Source organism: Nuphar pumila, chromosome 15 (genome assembly GCF_984573655.1).
Source record: "Nuphar pumila chromosome 15, dmNupPumi1.hap1.1, whole genome shotgun sequence".
In the NCBI taxonomy this organism is placed as follows: domain Eukaryota; kingdom Viridiplantae; phylum Streptophyta; class Magnoliopsida; order Nymphaeales; family Nymphaeaceae; genus Nuphar; species Nuphar pumila.
The window spans coordinates 64,555,315-64,576,688 of record NC_143263.1 but is presented as its reverse complement, the minus strand read 5'-3'; the positions used below and the strand labels follow the sequence as shown (position 1 = coordinate 64,576,688).

Sequence of the window (21,374 nt, the reverse complement as noted above, 5' to 3'; positions counted from 1 at the left end):
TAGACTTTTAGTACCTTGTAAGATCCATTTTGTGGTACTAGAGGGTGTGAGCCTTGAGAGGTGGCCAACCATGGGTTAGTCACCTCTCTTCAAACCCCATTGGGCTGGAAAAGAAGTGTTGCCCAAGCTTGCCAGCCCCTTCTCCTTTGGTGGCTCTCCATTGGCCAACCAAGAGGAGAATGGGACAAAAAAATTCAAAGAATGGCTCCTCATTGACCATCAAGGAGGTGGCCTCCCTTGTGGCCAATGAGAGGCCATGCTACAACTCCACATTTAAAACCATTCCAGCAAAAAAAGAAAAGGGACTTTTGTTTATTTTGAAAAAATTCTGGAAAAGGGGAAAGGAAAAATAGAGAGGAAAAGAACGAGGTTTGGGAGAGATTTTGTGAACTTGTGGGTGAACTTGGAGAAGAAAGGAACTTGAATGCTTTGTTGCAAACTGTGATTGGGCTTTGGAGTTATTCTTGGAGACGTCCACACTTGAAGGAACCGAGTGGGACGTCCTTTATTTGGAAGTCTTTGCTGGACGTGAAGGATGCCCTACCTTGTCGTGTTTGCTGCTGTTTGGAACCCTGGCGTTGGAATCTTGCTGCACTTCACTTGGAGCTTGGTGTGAAGACCAACTGGTGTGGCATCTAGGAAGAAGTTGGGTGCCTATGTAACCGGGACATGACACTTAGGGTGCCGAAACTGTGTCAACACTTAGGGTGTTGTACTTGTGTCTACACGGGTACTGGTACCTGGACAAGGATATGAATGCTTTGAACCTCACCGAGGACATGGCATTGGATAGAAATGATTGGAGGAGAAGGATTCATGTGGAAGACCCAGAATGATTTTCTTTTTTGGTTCATATCGCCGACCCCAATTGTTTTGGGATGAAGGCGTAGTTGTTGTTGTTGTTGTTGTTGTATATAATATATATTTTTTAGTATATATTTAGCCATGTCCCCACCCACATTTTTTGGAATTGCCGTGTCATACCCGTACCCAGGTGACATAGCTGGGTGCAAAGTGCACCAGTTATTATTTGTGAACCTTGCAACTGGTGGCTGGGACGTGAAGCAGGCCCTTGCTAAACCGAGCCGGACAAGATCCCTATCATGGTGGACAGTTGTCGTTGAACCGTAATGTGTGGCTACATATTTTAATAGATACACTTTGCAACCTGATATATATTTCTATATTCCGTTCATTGATGCATGCATAATCGTAGTGTGTGAAAGAAAAATCACAATTGTTGTTCCTGCAAAGAAAAATGAATCTCTGTTTTACTGAAATTGTTAGCATGCTCCAAATTGGTACTATCTTTGCTTGAATTTTCTGTTTGGGAAAATCAAATCTAAAGTCTTTTTTCTGTTTCATCAACATCGTTAGCTGGACTCTGACTGAATTCATTTTGTGTGATCTGAACTTGCCCCAGCAACCTGATTTGTTCCCTGTTGCATCATGTTTAACTGTTGTTCTGTTGACTGATCCATGTTCCAATATATACCGCGCGATTGAAACTCTCAACGTGCCTTCACATTCGAGGTTGTATTGTGTTGCTTGGCGAGCTGTCTCAATTTTAGTTTTGTTACCTGCTGGGCATCATACACGCTCTGGGTTGGTTTGGAACGGCCACGCTGAACCAGTCCAGCATCAGCCAGTCCCTCCATTAGCCGGTGTGATACTGGACATTGATTTTTCGTGTTTTTTTTTGCTTAAGAATTCGAATCTGTCCATGTTTAGACTGCATATGTGCGTGTGCACTTACCTGTTTTCATTCGTAAAATTTGGAACCATCTTTGATTATCAGACCTGTTAACATAGTCTGCCAAACTGCATTTATTGATTATCTTTTTTTTTCTAATCAGTATTTGCCGTCTTAGCTTGTTGATTGTATCACTTTTTAAATTTCTGTGGCAAATCAGATTGTTTTGTGGACAACTATTGAAGTGCATTTTATCTTGATTCTTGGCGTTTGGTGGAAGTTGGAGAAGGTTATATTTGGAGTGTTTTGCTGCAAGTTGCATCGTACTCGTTATCTATATATGTACATATATATCGTGCAAACTACCTATACTCGATCTGATTTGTATTTATCCATCAAATCTGAATTTGTTTTAAAAAATTATATCCTGTTTTGAGACCAAATCGCTTCCGCATTCAAATTTGATATTTAGGCGCGTTTGCGAACCAACCCCAAGTAGTCAGTGGCATCACATGGACTATTCAAGACATTCCACATGCAAAGAAACGTATAGGTTGTAGATGAATATATTAGGTGAAAACCAAGAGTGATGGAACATTTGAAAAATACAAAGCCAGATTAGACTATGAAGAAACTTTTTGTCCAATTGCTAGGATGACCACTGTTAGAACTTTAGTAGGCTTAGATTCTGTTAGAAAATGACCTATGTACCAAATGGATGTCAAAAATGCATTTCTTAATGAAACCCTAGTTGGAGAAGCTTATATAGAAGCACTATCGGGGATAACTATTCTCAAGAGAAAAGTTCTTCATTTGAACAAAGCTCTCTGTAAACTTAGGAAAGCACCGAAAGCTTGGCATGATAGGTTTAGTCATGTTATGCTTTATATTGGATTTCAATCATGTTTGACTGACACAACATTGTTAAGACTTCTGATGCAAGTATCATCATCCTTCTCCTCTATGTGGATGATCTAATTTTACCGAAGGAGACAAACAGAGAGATGAAAATATTAAATAACTTCTTTAAAACTACTTTGAAATGACTGATTTGAGTTTTTTAAAATACTTAAGAATTAAAGTTGCTTACTCTCTTAGGGGTTATCTAATGTCTCAGTCCAAATTTGTTTTTGATATTGTCTTCAGATCTGAAATCACATATGATAAGAAAGTTGATACTCCGAAAGTAGTCAATGATAAAATGATCATTCAAGGTTGTCACTAGGAGATGATTCCATGTTGTAGACGTTACTAGATCTAGGACCCAAGTCTACAACCTCGGTAGATTGCATAACTCTTTGAAACCAAAAACTCGAGAATCCCGCCCAGACCTAGCTGCCAACATTGACAAGGGACTATACTAGAAAATGATGCCCTACAACTTTGAAGTTGTGCAGCAACACCCCAGCCTGCCGGTGAGAGGTCACCTAAATTCAAGAACCCCATCTATCTCAGGTGACTCTTCAACTATCACATACTCAACCTACATAAATTTTTGGTCATCATTATTCCAGCTTCTGGCAGCCCCAATCACCTACACTCTGGTAGCCTTATGCAATTTTCAGCAGCAGCAAGGCTTAATAGAGACAACTCTAATGCAAATCATCATGTGACCTAGTAACTCTAGGCAAGATTGTCCCTCAGATTTTCTGCAATCTTCACCAAAAGCAAAAGCCGCACTAAGACTGTTTGCCTCCATTTTTTCTAGCCCCCCAATTTGACCATTGTGCTTTTAGTTTTGGTTGAATAATTGTTTGGAAAGATAAAGATAAGGCTCCAAATTGCTTTCCTTCTCTCATTGACTGGTAATCAATGCTATATAATTAAATTTTCTTAGGCCAGAGCTATAAAAAAGGTAAAGGATAAGAAAAGGACAAGATGTAAGCTTTCATCAAGTCTTTCTTGTGAAAGGATACTAGTTGAACTTAAATACCACACAGTTTCAAAATACAACAATCTCTATACTAAAAAAAACTGAAAATGATTGTTTTAATGATACATACAAAATCAAGATGGCAACATTTCAAGATTACGGCATACCTCTCAAAACACAGCCATACCAAATGGATGATGATGGCCCCACTTGTACGTCTCCAATCACTGAAGCACTTGGAGCAACAAATGCTTCTTTATGAACACTTGGGACTTTGTCAAAGATATTCATGAGTGTCCGGTGCCTTGATACTATAATCATTTGAAAATTAAACAAATTAGAACATTTCTTAACATTGAATGGTTAGTCACTTTTTTTTTGGATCAACAGAAATGCAGAACCTCAGAGAATTGCATAGCAGATACTTTGAACATTTACAATTGCATGTGACGCTTCTCACAAGAAACAAAACAAAATCAAAGAAATGTGTCTTAAGAAAACAAATATTTTCCTTCATAGTTAAAAAACAGTACAAATTTGTCATTAAAAAACATGCATTTTGTATGTGGCACACAAAGAGATTGATTAGGGCAATGGCTACTTAGAAAAATTAAAAAGATAAAACAAGAGAAAAATCAAAAGAGAAAATCCAAAATCATAAGATTCATGATGCTAAATATTTGTCATAGGGCCCTAGCATCAACACATAGACATGTCAAGATTTAAGAATACAAGTAATGGAAAAAAAATGAGCAAATCAGGCAAAGCTACATCTATTAGTCAAACATGAGAATATATAGGCAATTGCATAGATATATAGGAAGTTATAACAGGCACATAGAACCTGAGGCATCAATGGGAAATGATAGTTCATGAATTACTCATCTAATTGAGTAATTGAATTACATTTGATCCAGATCCAATGTAAACAAGAGGACACCAGAAAACCCAAAAGCCCAAAGGTGGTTCAGTATCTGACAGGATAGTTTCAGACAATAGTCCAGTATTTACTGGGATAACAAGATATGCCAGGTTCCTATGTTAAGATTTTGAAGATGATGTCTAAAGAAAGAGTTTAGTACAACAGTTATATTCTGAAGAAATGAAATACAAGGTCTATGAGTGGCTTTCCACGTCATGCACGACCTCCAATGGATTAGGAGGGGCATCAGTTCTTGGAAAAGAGAACAATGATAGCAATAATCATAGCATGTGAAGCTAGGAAGCAACTGGAAAGATATAAGTGCAGAAGAGGAGATGGAGGATGAAGATGCATAAAAGGTCATGCTGACACTTCACTTAGCTTGTGCATCCCTGGCAATCCAGCACCTTTATGGACCCAGACAACGCTATGCCCATGATTTCATCTATGTTCTGATTTAAATCTTTATTTTGTATTGTTCGCTATTATTGTTTTCATAACATTGAAATAACTTGTAACTTTTAGTCAATTGACTCAATAACCTCATTGTGCAATAAGAATGTAGATTCTTTGTGCACATACCACTGTGCCATATGTTTGACAAAATTGGCATTCCATGTCCCATGTCCATATCCATGTCTGGACAGCCTAGGAAAAAGGAAAGACATCATATTGAGCAGATTAAGAAGATGGAAGCTAATGCGCCCAGATATGATTCAAATAGAGCCATTAGAGAGCCTCCAATTACTTCAGGCGTAAATTTTGAGACCTAAAGAAACTGGATGATGGCCAATGGCATTGGCTTTTCAATTTTGTGTACATTGACCACCATCTGCTCAAGATCCAGTTCAGGAAAGAGGAAATCATACACAATGTTTTTCCCCTTAGTTGACAAAAGAAGCAAGACTAGATCGTCACTGATTTCCTCAACCATTATATAAGATTCTACCAGGAGGATGTATCATAAATATTCCATGAGGTCATTGTATCTAGGCCTAGCCCCACGCAAAAGTAATGAAGCTCAGCTTGGACCACAACGTAATTTGCTTTCCTAACAAGACCATCAGATCACTTTTTTTGTCCACGCTTGGGCCCAAACTCAGAGAACCAGACAGACCCAACATGGAAGCAGACCCAGGCACAGGTTTGCTAGAAATTTTGCCAAAACGGGTCCACCCATCCAAATGAAGCCCAATTCAATAATACAGATGAAAAAATTAACCTTTCCTTTCACTTTGGCTATAATAAGCTGGGCCATTACACGGGCTTGATTAAAATCCAGCTAAGCCTGATCGGATATAATAGTTCACCATGCTCTCTTTCACCCTTGAGAGTCTGACAAGGGTGCCACCAAAATTGATCCTGATAGAGACTCAAGGGTCCTCTATTTTTCACAAACCTTAGAAGCTCAAACACAAGACAGCATCCCAAATGATATGTAGTACCTGCAATATATATCACAAAGATGGTGGGGTTGTCCTGCCGTGAAGATCAAGGGATCATGAGCAAGACATCAAAGATCTGATTCTAATTTGTTGTAGGATAAGGGCCAATATTAATCTAACTTTCTCCAACCCAAGGCATCCAACTACAAAACTTGGAAAGGAAGCAGAACACAAAGAACAGACAAAATTCTTAATGTTTCAGTCTTCTCCAACCATAATTTACCCCAATCCCTTTTCAGTAAGAGAACCTATTTCCAGACATTAAATATGGAATAATCAAGTTCAAGTCCAAATCACCCACTATCTGCCTGAACCTCCTTGAAGGCTTCAATTCTTGAACTGCATATAGAATCTACATTTGGATTGGTGTCCTGCTGCTTGCATATTGCATCACCAGATCAAAAATCATATCTCCAAGAAAATAGAAGTAATGGCAGCATATTAGAATAAGTATGCTCTAATTGGATTCTTACTAACCACCTCCAACTACTTCCCTTCCATTTTTTGATCACCAAAGGCTTGAGAAAGCTGCACTTTTTTTTTGTAAGCAAGCTCTTGTGAGGGTTACCACTCTATGGATTGGTGCTTATACTTCAAGTTGAACCACTGCCATAGATATAGGTGATATTTTTAAAATATCATGATAACATCACTGTAAATTCATAAACTATATTAAAGGCAAAATCTCATGATATTTTGAAAATATCAAAAATTATATATACCAGGATAATATCACAATATTATCAGTTTGTTCACTTTTTTTTTGGTATCTTAAATATGTTTTCTTCCTTCTTTTGCATTATTTATTTATTTCTTCTATTATATGTGTATTTTATTATCTAGACATGCTAGTTTCTTACTTATTTCTGCTATTTTTATATATTTGAAGCCTTTTAAGTGTAAAGTTCTTCCTGAGATTTTCTCGACATTTATCAACTAAACCTATATTATTGTAAGACATTGCCTTGCAGAGATACAGCCTAGACTGGTATTTGGAACTAGTACAAGTAAATGAAACTTGGATAATTGATATGTGCGAGTTTTGAGATCTGGCTGGTATAGCATCTACAGGACACACACAGAGAGAGAGAGAGAGAGAGAGAGAGAGAGCAATGGCTGGGGCGGCAATGAGATGCTCGACCTCCAAGCCCTAATCAATATATAAATAAACAGTTATACAACTATCCTTGTAATATCAGTGATATTACAAGGATGCCATTAATGAGAAATATACAGCATGTGTTATATTAACATACCATGCGTATGGATCTGGATCCAGATCCATACGCAAGCTATATATTTTAACACCCTCCCTCAAGTTGTACGTGATTTTGGATCATGTACAACTTGCTCTTCAATAGCCAAAATTGACGTCCTGTTAACCCCTTGGTAAACAAGTCTGCCACTTGATCTTCTGTTCGAACATGATGCAGTTCTATCTCCTTCATCTCGACTTTCTGCCGTATGAAATGTTGATCAATCTCAATGTGCTTCGTTCTGCTATGCTGGATAGGATTACATGCAATGTTTATTGCGCTTTGATTGTCACATAGAAGAAAGGATTGAATAATTGTCTCCCCAAGATCACTCAATAAGTGTCTAATCCATGTGGCTTCTGCCGTGCCTGCAGCCATCGATCTGTATTCAGCCTCTGTACTCGATCGTGCCACTGCCTTTTGTTTTCTGCTGCTCCAGGATACTAAATTGTGTCCAATATAAACACAATATCCAGAGACAGATCGTCTCTCATCTGGATCCCCTGCCCAATCTGCGTCTGTATAAGTGATGAGTTCATGTCCTCTATGCAGATTATCGTTCTTGCGATAAACAAGTCCGTCTCCTATAGTTCCTTTTAAATAGCGTAGAATGCGCTTCACAGCTTCCATATGACCCTCCGTTGGAGCATGCATAAACTGGGATACCTGATTGACAGCATAAACTATATCAGGTCTGGTAAAGGTCAAGTACTATAACATTCCCACGAGACTTCTATACATTGTAGGGTTGACATAAAAATGACCATCTTCAGAGCTCAGCCTTTGATGTAATACACTAGGAGTACTGACTGGTTTGCAATTCGTCATGCCGGCTCTTTCCAGAAGGTCAAGAGTGTACTTGTGTTGCATGAGTGTCAACGTGTCTTGTTGTCTGTCAACTTCCACACCAAGAAAGTACCTCAACTCCCCTAAATCTTTCATCTTGAAAGTTTTCATTAAAAACTGCTTCACGTCTTGCACATGATTATCTGAACTCCCAGTGATCACAATGTCATCAACATATATAAGAAGAAGTATAACAATGTCTGCCTTTTGGTAAATAAAAAGTGAGTGATCCAGAGAGCATCTTCTAAAACCATAACTCTGAATTTGCATAGAGAAACTTTCAAACCAGGAACGAGACGCCTGTTTCAACCCATACAGAGATTTCCTTAGTTTGCACACCCAGGCAGTAGGATCCTTCTCGGCATAACCAGGAGGTTGCTCCATATACACTTCTTCCTTTAAAACTCCATGCAAAAATGCATTTTTAACATCCATCTGGCTAAGGCTCCAACCTCGATCGACTACTAGGGATATGATGACACGAATAATACCCATTTTGACTACCGGACTAAAAGTTTCATCGTAGTCTTCACCATATTGTTGTGTGAATCCTCGAGCAACAAGTCGCGCCTTATATCTGTCAATACTTCCTTCAGGCTTATACTTTGTTTTATAAACCCATTTGGAGCCAACTACATTCTTTGCTTCTGGCCGAGGGACTATTTCCCAAGTCTGGCATTCATGAAGAGCTTCCATTTCTTCATTCATAGCTTCAGTCCAATGACGGGATTGAAGAGCTTGATTAAAACAAGTGGGTTCATCATGTTTTGTGAGCTGAGACATAAACAACTGGAAATCAAGGGAGAAGGTCTCATAACTCACCCATCGTTGAATAGGATGCTTAATGCTTGACGGCCTTTGAGCCGAATCATTGGCGATGCTTTCCACATTCCTCGGCTCTGTATTTTTGTCCCGTCTAGTATATATCTGTCCAGAGAAGCGTTCTACTGGGGTTGGCTGAGCTGGAGACTCAATTGGAGATAATTCAACATGCATCTGTGAGTCATTCAATTCCCTACTCAAGCTGAAGGGAGGACAATTTGTCTGACATGTTTCTCCGGTATTAGCAAAAAGATCTGCGCTCATCCATGGATCATATACTTTTAATTCTCGAGATGGCAACGCTGCACAGTCATTAACCTGAAAATTTCGTTCGTCAAAAACAACATTTCTGGAGGTCCTAATACGTTTTGTAGTAGGGTCATAGCATCGATAACCTTTGTATTCATCTACATACCCAACAAATCTACACTTGACAGCCTTGTCCTGAAACTTATTCCGCAGAGATGAATCAACATGTACATAACATACACAACCAAAAACACGCAGCTCATCGTAAGAGGGATGTTGCCCGAATAAAGTATAATAGGGAGATTTCCGATCCAAAAGTGCCATAGGAAGACGATTTATGATATGAACAGATGTGTGAAAAACTTCTGTCCAGAGACTAACGGGCACATTGCTATCATGTAGCATGCTCATCGCGCTCTCAACAATATGCCTATGTTTCCTCTCTGCAACCCCATTTTGTTGAGGAGTATGAGGGCAAGAAACCTGTCGACTTATTCCTTTATCCCGAAGAAAGGCAATAAACTCGTTCGATGAATACTCTCCTCCACCATCACATTGTAAATACACAATATCACAAGCAAACTTTGTTTTGACCATCGAATGGAATTCCCGAAATATTTGAAAAACTTCATGCTTGTGTTTTAAGAAATATATCCAAGTATAACGGGAATAGGAATCAATAAAGATAACATAGTAACGACTGCCAGAAAGAGAGGGAATAGGTGCGGGTCCCCAAACATCAGAACAAATAATCTCAAATGGCTTTGAAGCTCTTTTATTTATAATATGAAAAGGAAGAACATGCTATTTCACGATCGAGATTCATGTTGGTCGTATGGCCATAAACAGGTCACGTTCATGGCCAGAGAATCAACAAATAGCCATAATCATCTCACCTTGATAGACCTCAAGGTGTTCAAACTAAAACCAATTAAGATAGCATGACCCTGACCAATCCAGCTATCACATCTAAACTACCATGCTAAATATGTTCAAAAGTTGATTCCAAAGATATATTTGTTCTGGATGACTATTAGTATATCTTCCTGTTCAAAGAAATTCAAGAAAGCACCACTTAAACAGAAAAATGGCAGCGGGTAGTTTACAAAAGCAAAATGTAATATTGTGGACGTTAAATAAAAGATATTAGAGAATAAATTTCTAGAAGAGCAACCAGTTTTACTTCATACACTAAAAAATCTCACAATGCACAATATATAGTGTGGCATATAACAACCTTGTAATTGATTAGTGGCTGACAATTATTGCTAAGCAGACTGCATGTTGTGTACAATTAGTTTGTTCAATAAAACATTATAAAAAAATCAAAATTCACGTGTGAAAAATGTTGTGTAAATTCTAAAAATAATCTACCATGAACCTTTCTTTTCAGAATATATGAAATTGTTCTGAGAGGCTGAGTTCTATTTCACTTCCACTATAATTTGATCAATAAGGTTGTAGGACTTGAAATTCAAACTGCATCCTGAAGGTTTGGCACCTAAGCAAGAACTAAGGGTGCATTTAAAACACACAGAAAGGGGACCCACGCACTATCCCATGTGGAGCCTCTCTCAGCCCACGAAAACGGTTCTGTTGCAGAAGAAACAGTATTATTTCCGCACCATACAAATTAACCTAAGTTTTCACACACAAGCAGAACCCAAAAAGGCTACAAAGTTTGTGGGAAAATCAAAATCTTAAAATTGGGAATGTTAAGCCCAACAAATTTCAAACTAGAAGGGGTTTAGGGGGGCAAGAAAAGCAATTGTTGAGCACCCAGATGTCAAAATTCCCGAATGAAAAAAAAAATCAAAATCAAATATTTCAAAAACAATATGAGATCATCAAAAGTAATAAAAAGACAGTTAAGAATTTAAGAGGTATACACTCCTTAAACATGATCAATCCGATCCATGTCTTCACATACAAACATAAACCAAACAGATGCAACAAAATGATGAAGAGAAAAGGGTGATGCCGACGACAGATTTATCATGGCAGCATTCTCAAACATTAAACACGCAAAAATCTACAAGATTGACAACAGCTCTCCAGGATCCTAATACTTGTGAAGTTGCCGCAAATTCAATCACAGAATCTCAAACACACAAATACAACGAAAATCCACATGCATTAATTTATTGGATCAGCAACTTAAATAAACTGTCTGCACAGTAATGCAAGCTCTACATCTCAATCAACAATACCAGAATCAGACTGCAAGCTCATCCACCAGCAAAAATTTAGTCAATGCAATGAACAACTACCAGCTCAACTCAACTTCGCATTCATTGGCTTAGGTCACATTTGGCGCCCCGTCCTGGATTCAGGAAGGTCTTCCAGGACGTGGGCCCCACGTTTTCCATATGGGAAGGAGTTTGGAAGCCTTAAATAAAACTCCTCATCTGTAACGGTGATTCATGACTGAGATTTCAGGAAGGAGAAAAAAGCTCCTTCCTGTAGGAAGGGGTGGGATGAGAGTTTTTTCATCGTCGGGATGGTAAGGTAATAATGATGTCCAAGCTCATTCCCGTTAATTACCCATATGTCACATATAAAAATGTGGCATTAGGGTTACTTTTCCGATGCTTCTGGCATTAGGGTTACTTTCACGATGCCTCTTGTGGCTTGCTTGTGTGAACAGAACACCATCGTGGCCTCCTCGACACTTCACCATCGATGGCAGGGTGATCTTCATACTCTCTCTCTCGATGGTTAGGGGGTTTTCTTTATTTTGTTTGGGGTTTTTCTTTATTTTGTTTGGATTTTTTTAGGTGAAGATGGTTCGTTTTGATCTAGGTTTTTTCTTTGTTTGTGCTCTTTTGGTAGCTTTGTTTTTGAATTCCTTGGTACTCGACAATTTTTTTTGGTTTTGTTTTTGTCCTTGTTGATCTGTTAATAATCGGTTTTTTAATCCAATCGATTTTCCAAAAAAAAACTAAATTTGTCTATGTGAAATTGAAGCTAATTGTTTTGAATCTATCTAAATATGTATTGATGAATTAGGAGCATGATTTGATCAGTATGTTCATGTTGGACCTATGTTGCATCTGGATCAAAACTGTTTATTTTTCATATGTCCTGTGCGAAAACCTATCATGAACAAGTTTTAGTGGTTGAGGTTACCATCCTGCCATGCTGAGATTTATCAGGCAGATTTGGGTTATCAAATTTTGGTCTGAAATGATATATGTTTTCACAGCTAGATCCATTACAACAAGAGCTAAATGCATCAACCCAGGCCAGTCAACTAGATACCTGTTCCATGAGGGATATAACTTGAGCCAACATTTTTGTTGAAACCCTACTGATTATGTCCTACAAAACTTAATACCAGAAATTATTTGTCAATCAATAGTTTGTTTTAGGGGCTTGTTTGCAGCTATAAATTACATTTGTGCTTTGTTGTATTTCCATAAATCTATATAGCAATATGTTTGACTAATTATGTAAATAAGAGAAGCACCAAGTTTCATTCAAACTCCTATTAGTCTTTGCACTTGTTTCCATTATACCGAGAACTGTGATTGCCTTGCATATGATAGTAATTTGGAATCTTAAAAGCAATTTACATATTGGGTCTGGTTAATTACTCTTCTACTGGATACATTATGACTGAATAAAGCTTCATTTCCCTCCATGACTTTATTGGCACTTAACATCATTATTTGTTACATAGGCCTAGTGAACAATTGGGTTGAGCTTTGGCCTGGGGTCAGGATCAGAGTTGCCAGTCGGGGAAGCAGGAGCAGGAAGCGGAAGCGGGAAGTGAGGCACTTTCAAAATTTTAGGAAGCAGGAAGCACGGGACGACTTAGAAGCGAACCAAGAATTGTCTTGGAAGCGAACTGGAAGCGACCTAGGAAGCGAGGGGAAAGCGAAAAAAGAAAGAAAAATAAAAATAAAAACACAAAAAAAATGAAAAAAAGAAGGGGAAGCGAGGGGGAAGCATGCTTCCCCTAATGGGAAAGCGTGCTTCTAATTTTTTTGGTGCTTTCCAGCACATTTCGGAAGCGCCACGTTTTGCGCTTCCGAAACGTGCTTCGGGAAAGTACGTTTTCCCATGCCCTATGGCGCTTCCGGTAACCCTGGTCAGGATCTCTTTAATTGTCCTAACCAGACAGATTAGCAGGCCCAGTTAGACCTGGCCCCAGCTTGGTTTGTTGCATCAAACTTGTTGGGCTGTTGAAACCTTATTCAAATCGATGTGTGGGCTGGAACTTTCATCCCTTACCCAATGGATAAATTGTGAATCACAGGACAAATGAAAACTAATCATCTATAGCTAATGAGGACTTAGAGTTGTCACAAGAATGCATCATTGTCAGAATCTTATTTAAATGAATTCTAGTAACACATGTTGCAGGAAAAGTTTTTAACTTCGCCATTGACATGTCGACCAATGCCAGTCCCCAGCCTGAAAAAAGGAGAAGAGACTATTTGTAGGATTGCATTTGTATTGAAGAATTTGTATTTGTAAGATTGCACTTGTATTGAAGCATTTGCTTTCTGCTTTTTCAGATTTCATCTTGCATGAATATGTGTGCCTTATCCTTTTTTCCATTTGATGGTTTTTAAGTGTTCTTTTAGTTTTCACTGTATCTGAAGTCTGGACTGAACTGATCACAAATTGAAGTTTACATAAGTCTGCAGAGAAGAGGAAAATTCCTGGCAACTTTACTATAATACTGGTTAGATATACATATTTTTACATAGCATGGCCTGTGACCTGGACCCATGAACGTGCTTGTGAATGCCAGTTGAAGTTTCAACATAAAGAGTGTTGCACCAGGTCAAGCACATATAGGCACAGGGTCACACATGTAGAACTGCTACAAACTATCAGCTTACAACTTGCAATTCGTGAACCTGGAGATACTCATTTTGTTGCTTGAGCCTGTTTTGCTTATGTTAGAATTTGATGTTAGTTAGCACTTAACAGTTGTCATAGTATCTTTTTAATTTGGAGCTACTTAGAAGTTAATATGACATTATGTTTGGTAGGCTTACGAGGCTTGGCCATCATAACATTGGAATCAGAGTGCTGTGAATGCCAGTTTATAATGTTTTTTTATTTCCTTTTGTGAATATCAGAGTGCTGCAGATATGGTGTCAGCTGATGACAACTTTGCAAATATTGTTGTTGTAAGTTTTAGGCCAGATCAGCTAACTGCAAATTGCCTTTAGATGATGTTTTTGGTTGAGAGTTCTGCGTGAACAATAACATAAACAAAAAATTATTACTAGATAGGTTCATTTCTTGGTTAAATGCTGAGTAGGTACTTTTCTTATAGAAGAATGAAAATGCTTTCTACAATTCCCTAGTACTGGATATAGTTCTGTTTTTTGTTTTCAGTAAAGTGGCAGTTGTGGATGAGATCTTGACCATTGATGTCAAGCCTGGTTGGAAGAAGGGAACAAAGGTCATGATGTGACGTTAATATTAGCGTTAATGGTTGTGAGTGATGGTCTTAATGATGGTACTGGAACAGTGGGATCATCCATAGCAGCAGGTCATGCTGGTTCTTTTACATGAGGATTTCATTGATCAACTTGTATTGGTGCATGAGCCTAGTTGGTCATGAGCATATATAGCATACATGTTAGATTGCCAGTGATTTGTAATTCAATTTCTTTGCAAAGAAATCCATATTTTAGTCTGAGGCATTTGTTGATAAAGGTAACTAGAGGTTGTTGTAATTCCATTTATGTTCTTGCCTATTTGGTTTTAATGCTGCTTCTTATGGGGCTGACCAACCTTGGTCCTCTAACATGGATCATGGTGCAGTAATGTTTTCACCATGTAATGGGACATGTTTCACTATAATGAAATTGTTCTTATGCACTCTTCACAGGTGCTTTTATTTGGTGTCATGGCCATTGAGATCAAAAGAATGGCTCATCATGCTCATACTGTTTGTGACTTTACTGTTTGTGACTTTGATTTGAAGAAACATAGAGCACAAAAAAATGATTTGCATATGTTGATTGACTGTGATTTCTCATTAGTTGAAATATGCACTCGTTTTTTTCAATTTTGTGAAAGACAAGTTTCCTTATGTTGTTACAGGATAGACATGGCTTTGTTTTTACGGAGACTTGGCTTAAGCAAATATGTCATTTACTTTCAGGCTGAAGAGGTCTTGTATCCTTGTATCCATGTACAAACTGGTGTCATATTTGAACTTTGTGCATTTCTTTGCCTATTTTGGCAGGGGATTATATTTTATCTTGTATAAACTGTATGTGTTGCCAACTAGGTCCGTTTATTTCTTGTGCAATGACCCATTTCATATGAAAATAGGCCATGGTTCCATGACGGCTCAAATAAACGGTTCTCACTGGAAAATGAAAGGCCTCATTTGGCTTACTATGGGCCCCTAGAGGGCTTCCATATGAGAACCTTTCATAGAACCCCACTTCTTTGAGGACAAACATGAGGCCACTGGGGGCCCACTTAGTTCTTGACAGGCATCCCTTTCGTGGGAATTTTGCAGTCATCCTGTGTTGTGAGAAATGTTGCCAAAGTAGATCATGACAAGGCAGAACAATGTGGTCTCACCATTGTATGCTCTTGCAAATTGTATCTCTTGTGTGCAATGTGCTTATCCAATCGGACCCATTATTACAAAAGACCCACAAAAACTGCTTGATCCCTATCCCAACAGTCACTATGCTTAAACTTAAACTGCAAAGAGACGTGTCTCTTGGGGCTGAAGGGATTTCTCCTAGGGATGTGTCACAAACTTGAACACTTTACAAGGTTATAAATGCAATACAGTAGTATGGAAAGATACAAGAACAGAGGCATTCAATTGTAAGAGAGTTGATAGTGTGGATCTCCCTACGATTTCGAGTACAACACCGTACACTTCACCCCGCAGAAATTCTGCATTTGCGCATTCAAGTTCCGACATTGGTATCAGAGCGAGGTTCGTCAGAACCCCTATCGGTGATCATGTGTGCCAATCGAAATCGTGTGGATCACTACACAATCAAAAAAAGAAATCATCAAAAACAAACAGGAAGTTAGCGAAAAAGGTCAATTTTATTTTTGTTCTGTTTTGGGAAAATCGGTGAACCAAGGGTTTTCGATTGCGGAAACTCGAAAAAAAATTGGCTTACCTCTGTTTTCACCGTCGGAACCGATGCGGGTGGTAAGCTGAGAAGAAGCGCTGCCTCACACGGCAGGGCTCTTCGCCGAAAATTGCGACAGTGGGTTCTGTGAAGGACTCAAACCGTCGGCTACCACCAGAGAAACTTCACTCGGCAGGGCTCTTCGTCGAAAAACGCGGCAGCGGGTTCTGTGAAGGACTCAAACCACCGGCCACCCGCGAAGAAACTTCGTCGCCGAAAAAGGTGAAGGGGACGAATCGCAGAAATTTGGGATTTCGGAAAAACCCCAGAAACGAAAAAAATCATGAGAAAGAGGGCTCGAATCCCTCTTTCCTCTCTCTCTGCATTCCTCTCACCATCGGTTGACGGCCTGGGGTTCACCGTGAGGTGATCTACCCAAGGGAAGGGCCTCGACCCGCCGGAGATCGCCTATGTCGGCAAATAAGGGGCGATGGCTGAAAGAGAAAAAAAAATCAAAGGGCTCAGAATTTTTGCTCATTTCTTTTTCAACCGATTTGGTGGCCGGATTCGACGCTGGAGGTGCCGGTAGTGACGTCGTAGACAGGACACTGTTGGCCGGATTTTTTCAGCCCTCAAAACCTCCTTTTCGGTCGTTGGTGGTGGTCTCATTGCCTGAGGTCTTGCGGTGACCGCCGATCACCACCTCTGGTGCAACGTGCTATCGTTGGACCGGTGGCCGGTTCTGCCTGGTGCAGCGAGCCGCCACTGGACCAGTGGTCGGTTCTGCAGCCGCGTGGCCTCATCGCCGGAGAAGAGGATCTGCAAGGGTTTCGAGAATAAGAAGGGTCGAGAACCCTTCTTCTTTCGTTACTTTTGTTGAGACTAAGATGTTTTTATGATGCTTTTAGTAAATAAGTTTTTCTAAAGTAGAGGTTATTTGAGTCTTATTCTTTAATAAGGGACCTGGGTGTAATTGTGTTCTTTGGACTATCTCTATTTAATATAGAGAGTAGCCCTAATTGAAAAGTGTAAGTTAGATTATTCTCCAGCCGTCTCTCTCTCTCTCTCTCTCTCTCTCTCTCTCTCTCTCTACCTTGGTTGTTGTGCATCTCTCCTCACCATCAACATGGTATCAAAGCAGCGTCCCCTCCTGGGATACAGTTGCTGATCGTGGGTCGTGTAATGCTGCTGTGGCTGATCGTGGAAAACTGCAGCAAGCTGCATCATGTGTCGTGAAACGTGGAAAGTGACTGATCGTGGAAGCACTCAGATCATGGCTGATCGTGGAAGCACTCAGATCGTGGGTCGTGTGATGCCGCTGGTCTGATTTGATTCTCTGTGTTGTCGACACAGATTTTTACTTAAAAAAAAATATGATCGTTGCAAATTGATTGAATGTTGCGGGCTTCAAAACAAATGATCTTTGGCGTGTGGATGGTGGAGAAGTTCAGATCGAGTGAAGATCTGATGCAGAGAAGTCGCGAAATCAAATCAAGTGGGGGTCGGTTCTGTTAAAGGCTGTGAAGAATCAGATACAGCAGAGATCTGATCCATTGTCCTTGGAAGCACTCAGATCGTGGGTCGAGTGACTCCAGTTTCTAGCATGAATCAGAGGCATATTCGTGGTGGATGTGCAGTCGAGGTATGCATCTCTATCTTAGTTGTGATATGCATCTCGATAGTGGTGGATATATAGTCGTAGTAGACAGCCTATTGTAGTCGTGGTATTCATCCTGTCGAGGTCGTGGATGACGCAGTCGTGAAGGGTAAAGCAGAAGGGAACCTGCTGCACAGGTCGTGTGTGTTGGTGCTGTGACTGTATTGCGTTGAGGCTGCTACTGATCAGAAAAGCAGTCGTGAAATTGCACAGGGAAAATTATTTTGTTTTTGCTCATGTTATCGCTGGTTGTGCTTAGATTTTATTTAGCAAGCAGCTGGGTGCTGTGTCGTGATCCTTTTGACTCAGTTGATGTTTGAAAACAGCATGTGGAAAAATATTCTGTTCGTGGGAACCTTGTCTTTTGAAGTGAGATTCTGTGTTGGGTGCTGCTACTGTTTGTCGTAGTGGTGGATGTGTGATGGTAACACATTCTAAGTCGCGTTGGATGTGTGATCTTGATTTACAACCTATAGTCATCCTTGGTTGAGGTGGAAAGTTTTGGTCAAGTTTCTTTAAAATTATATTTAAAGTTTGGATCTGAACAGTCGAAGGTCGTGTTTCTCATATTTCATTGGTGAAGTCAAAACTTGATATAGTCGGGCTTGTTATTGATTGTGGGTATGCGTGTGTGGTTGCTCCTACATTTTGTGAATCAAGCCCATTAGTTTATATTATGGCTCAAGTGGTTAAATCAGATGCAGATTCCTCCAATGATTGTGTAACTCTTAGAAGGGCTGAATATGACGAGCTTCTTGCTTTACGATCATCCAATTCAAAGCCTTCTGTTGCGGAGGTTGTGTGCTCGGCAGGTGGTGGCCTATCTGCTCAAGGTGGTAGGTGGGTCATTGATTCTGGAGCCTCTGGTCACTTGTGCGGAAACTCGAGCAACTTTGTGAGTTTAAAACCTGTGACAGGTCAAAAAGGGGTACGTCTTGCTGATGGTAGCTCTTCCCCAATTGTAGGGCAAGGAAACATGTCTATTACCCCTACCCTTCAATTGTCGCATGTTCTTCATGCTCCATTTTCACAAAATTTATTATCCGTCAGTCGATTGACAAAAGAGTTGAATTGTAGAGTGATTTTTTATCCTATGGGATGCACCTTTCAGGACTTGCTGACGGGGAGAAGGATTGGTGGTGGCTATGAGGAAGGTGGTCTGTATTACCTACACCAACCAGAGGTTTCGGCCAATTCTGCTGTTACATCATCCTCAAGTCCTCTTTTGTGGCATCAGCGTTTGGGTCACCTTGCAGTGACAAAACTTCTTCGTGTCATTCCTCATATACCTCCCTCAGTTTTTCTTCAGTGTGAAACATGTCAATTGGGAAAACATTGTCGAAGTTCTTTTCCCTCCAGTCAGAGTCCATCAAGTCAAGGATTGTTTGATCTTCTTCATGTAGATGTGTGGGGTCCGAGTAGGATTCTGAATAGGTCTCAATGTCGTTATTATCTAGTTATTGTTGATGACTTCTCGAGACTATCGTGGGTGTTCCTGTTAAAAGATCGGTCTCAAGGTCCTGTCATTCTTAAATCTTTAATTGCAGAGATAAAAACTCAATTTGACATATGTGTTAAAATTGTTCGCACTGATAACGCTCTTGAGTTCAAATCCAAAGACTTACTTCAATTCTACTCTGTTAATGGGATTCAACCTCAATTTACATGTCCCCATACCTCCCAGCAAAATGGGGTGGCTGAGAGGAAACATAGACAAATCCTTAATGTTGCTCGGTGCCTTATGATTCAATCCAATATGCCTGCTACATACTGGGGCGATGCGGTTTTGACAGCCGGGTTTCTTATAAATCGCATGCCGTCAAGTTCTGTAGAAGACCAGATCCCAATTCAAATTCTTCATCTAGAGGCTCCTCTCTTTCCTATCCCCCCTAAAGTCTTTGGATGTGTGTGTTTTGTGCATAAGTTGGGTCCTGATCGAGATAAACTTGCTGCTCAGTCTATTAAATGTGTTTTCCTTGGGTATCCTAAGAACCAAAAAGGATATCGTTGCTATGACCCTATATCTCATAAAGAGTATGTCAGTGCGGATGTTACCTTCTTTGAGTCTATTCCTTATTTTTCGAGTACTACTCCAAGGTTACAAGATAGTCAGGGTGATGTTTTTCCTATGCCAATTCCTTCTTTTCCTTTAGAGTCGTTCACTCCAAAGCCTGTGGCTCCATCCTCTGGGGAGTCTCGATACAGAAACCCTCCTATAGTGTATACTCACAGGTTACCACCTACCTCCATGCCCCCATTATCTCCTTCTCCTGAAGTTAGTATCTCTGAGCATACTGAAGTTTCTGTTGTTGATGAGGATCTTCCTATTGCTCTGCGAAAAGGGAAAAGACAGTGCACCCTTCATCCCATTTCTCAGTTTGTTTCTGAAGTTAATCTTGGGGCTTCTATGAAGAATTTTATCTTGGCTTTGTCTGCCTCCTCTGTTCTGCTTCATCAGAGTCAGGCTCTATTCGACCCCAAATGGATGCAGGCTATGAAGGATGAGATGGATGCCCTATGTTCTAGGGGCACTTGGAATTTGGTGGATCTCCCAATTGGTGCAGATATTGTTGGCTGCAAGTGGGTATATACCATTAAATATAACTCAGATGGGTCAATTGAACGATACAAAGCCCGGTTGGTTGCAAAAGGGTATACTCAGACTTATGGTGTTGACTTTTTTGAAACTTTCTCCCCAGTTGCTCGTCTTGGCACTATTCGTCTTGTTCTTTCTGTTGTTGTGCACCATGGATGGCCCTTGTTTCAGTTGGATGTCAAGAATGCCTTTTTGTATGGGGATTTGCATGAAACTGTCTACATGCAACAACCCCCAGGCTTCGAGGTTCAGGGGGAATGTAAGAAGGTGTGCAAGTTGAAGAAGGCAATTTATGGCCTGAAGCAAAGTCCAAGGGCATGGTTTCACAAATTATTTGAAGTAATGTTGAGTTTTGGTTTTGTCAGGTCCGCTTCAGATCACTCCTTGTTCATCAAGAAAACCAGCGCTGGAATTGTTGTTATGGTGGTATATGTCGATGACATCATATTAACAGGGAGCAGTGCCCAAGATATTTCTGCCACAAAAGATCATCTTCAGAAACACTTTGTTACTAAAGATCTTGGTCACCTACGATATTTTCTGGGTATCGAAGTTGCAAGAAACAAAGAGGGCTTAGTGTTGTATCAAAGAAAGTATGTGTTGGACTTATTAAAAGAGACTGGAATGCTAGGAGCCAAGCCAGCTAATATTCCAATGGATCCCAAAACTCACATGTTCGATGAGAAGTCTGAGTATGTGGATAGTGCCAGCTTTAGATCCTTGGTGGGTAAGTTACTATATGTGACTGTTACTAGACCTGACATTTCATTAGCTGTGAGTAAAATCAGTCAGTTCATGGACAAACCTACAAAAGTTCATTGGGATGCAGCTATGATGGTTATTCGGTACTTAAAGGCATCTCCTGGTAAAGGTCTGTTGTTTAAACGAAATCTATCTTTGGACGTTGTTGCTTACACTGACGCGGATTATACAGGA

General features: G+C 39.9%; 1 protein-coding gene across 1 annotated transcript in view; it reads right to left on the bottom strand.

Moving 5' to 3' along the window:
- Positions 1 to 21,374, bottom strand: part of LOC149815467 (gamma carbonic anhydrase 1, mitochondrial) — an 85,164-nt gene that overhangs the window by 17,442 nt on the left and 46,348 nt on the right. The window contains exon 2 of the mRNA XM_089990337.1: positions 3,734 to 3,877. Coding sequence (XP_089846463.1) covers positions 3,734 to 3,877 — 144 coding nt within the window. The remainder of the gene's footprint in view (positions 1 to 3,733; positions 3,878 to 21,374) is intronic.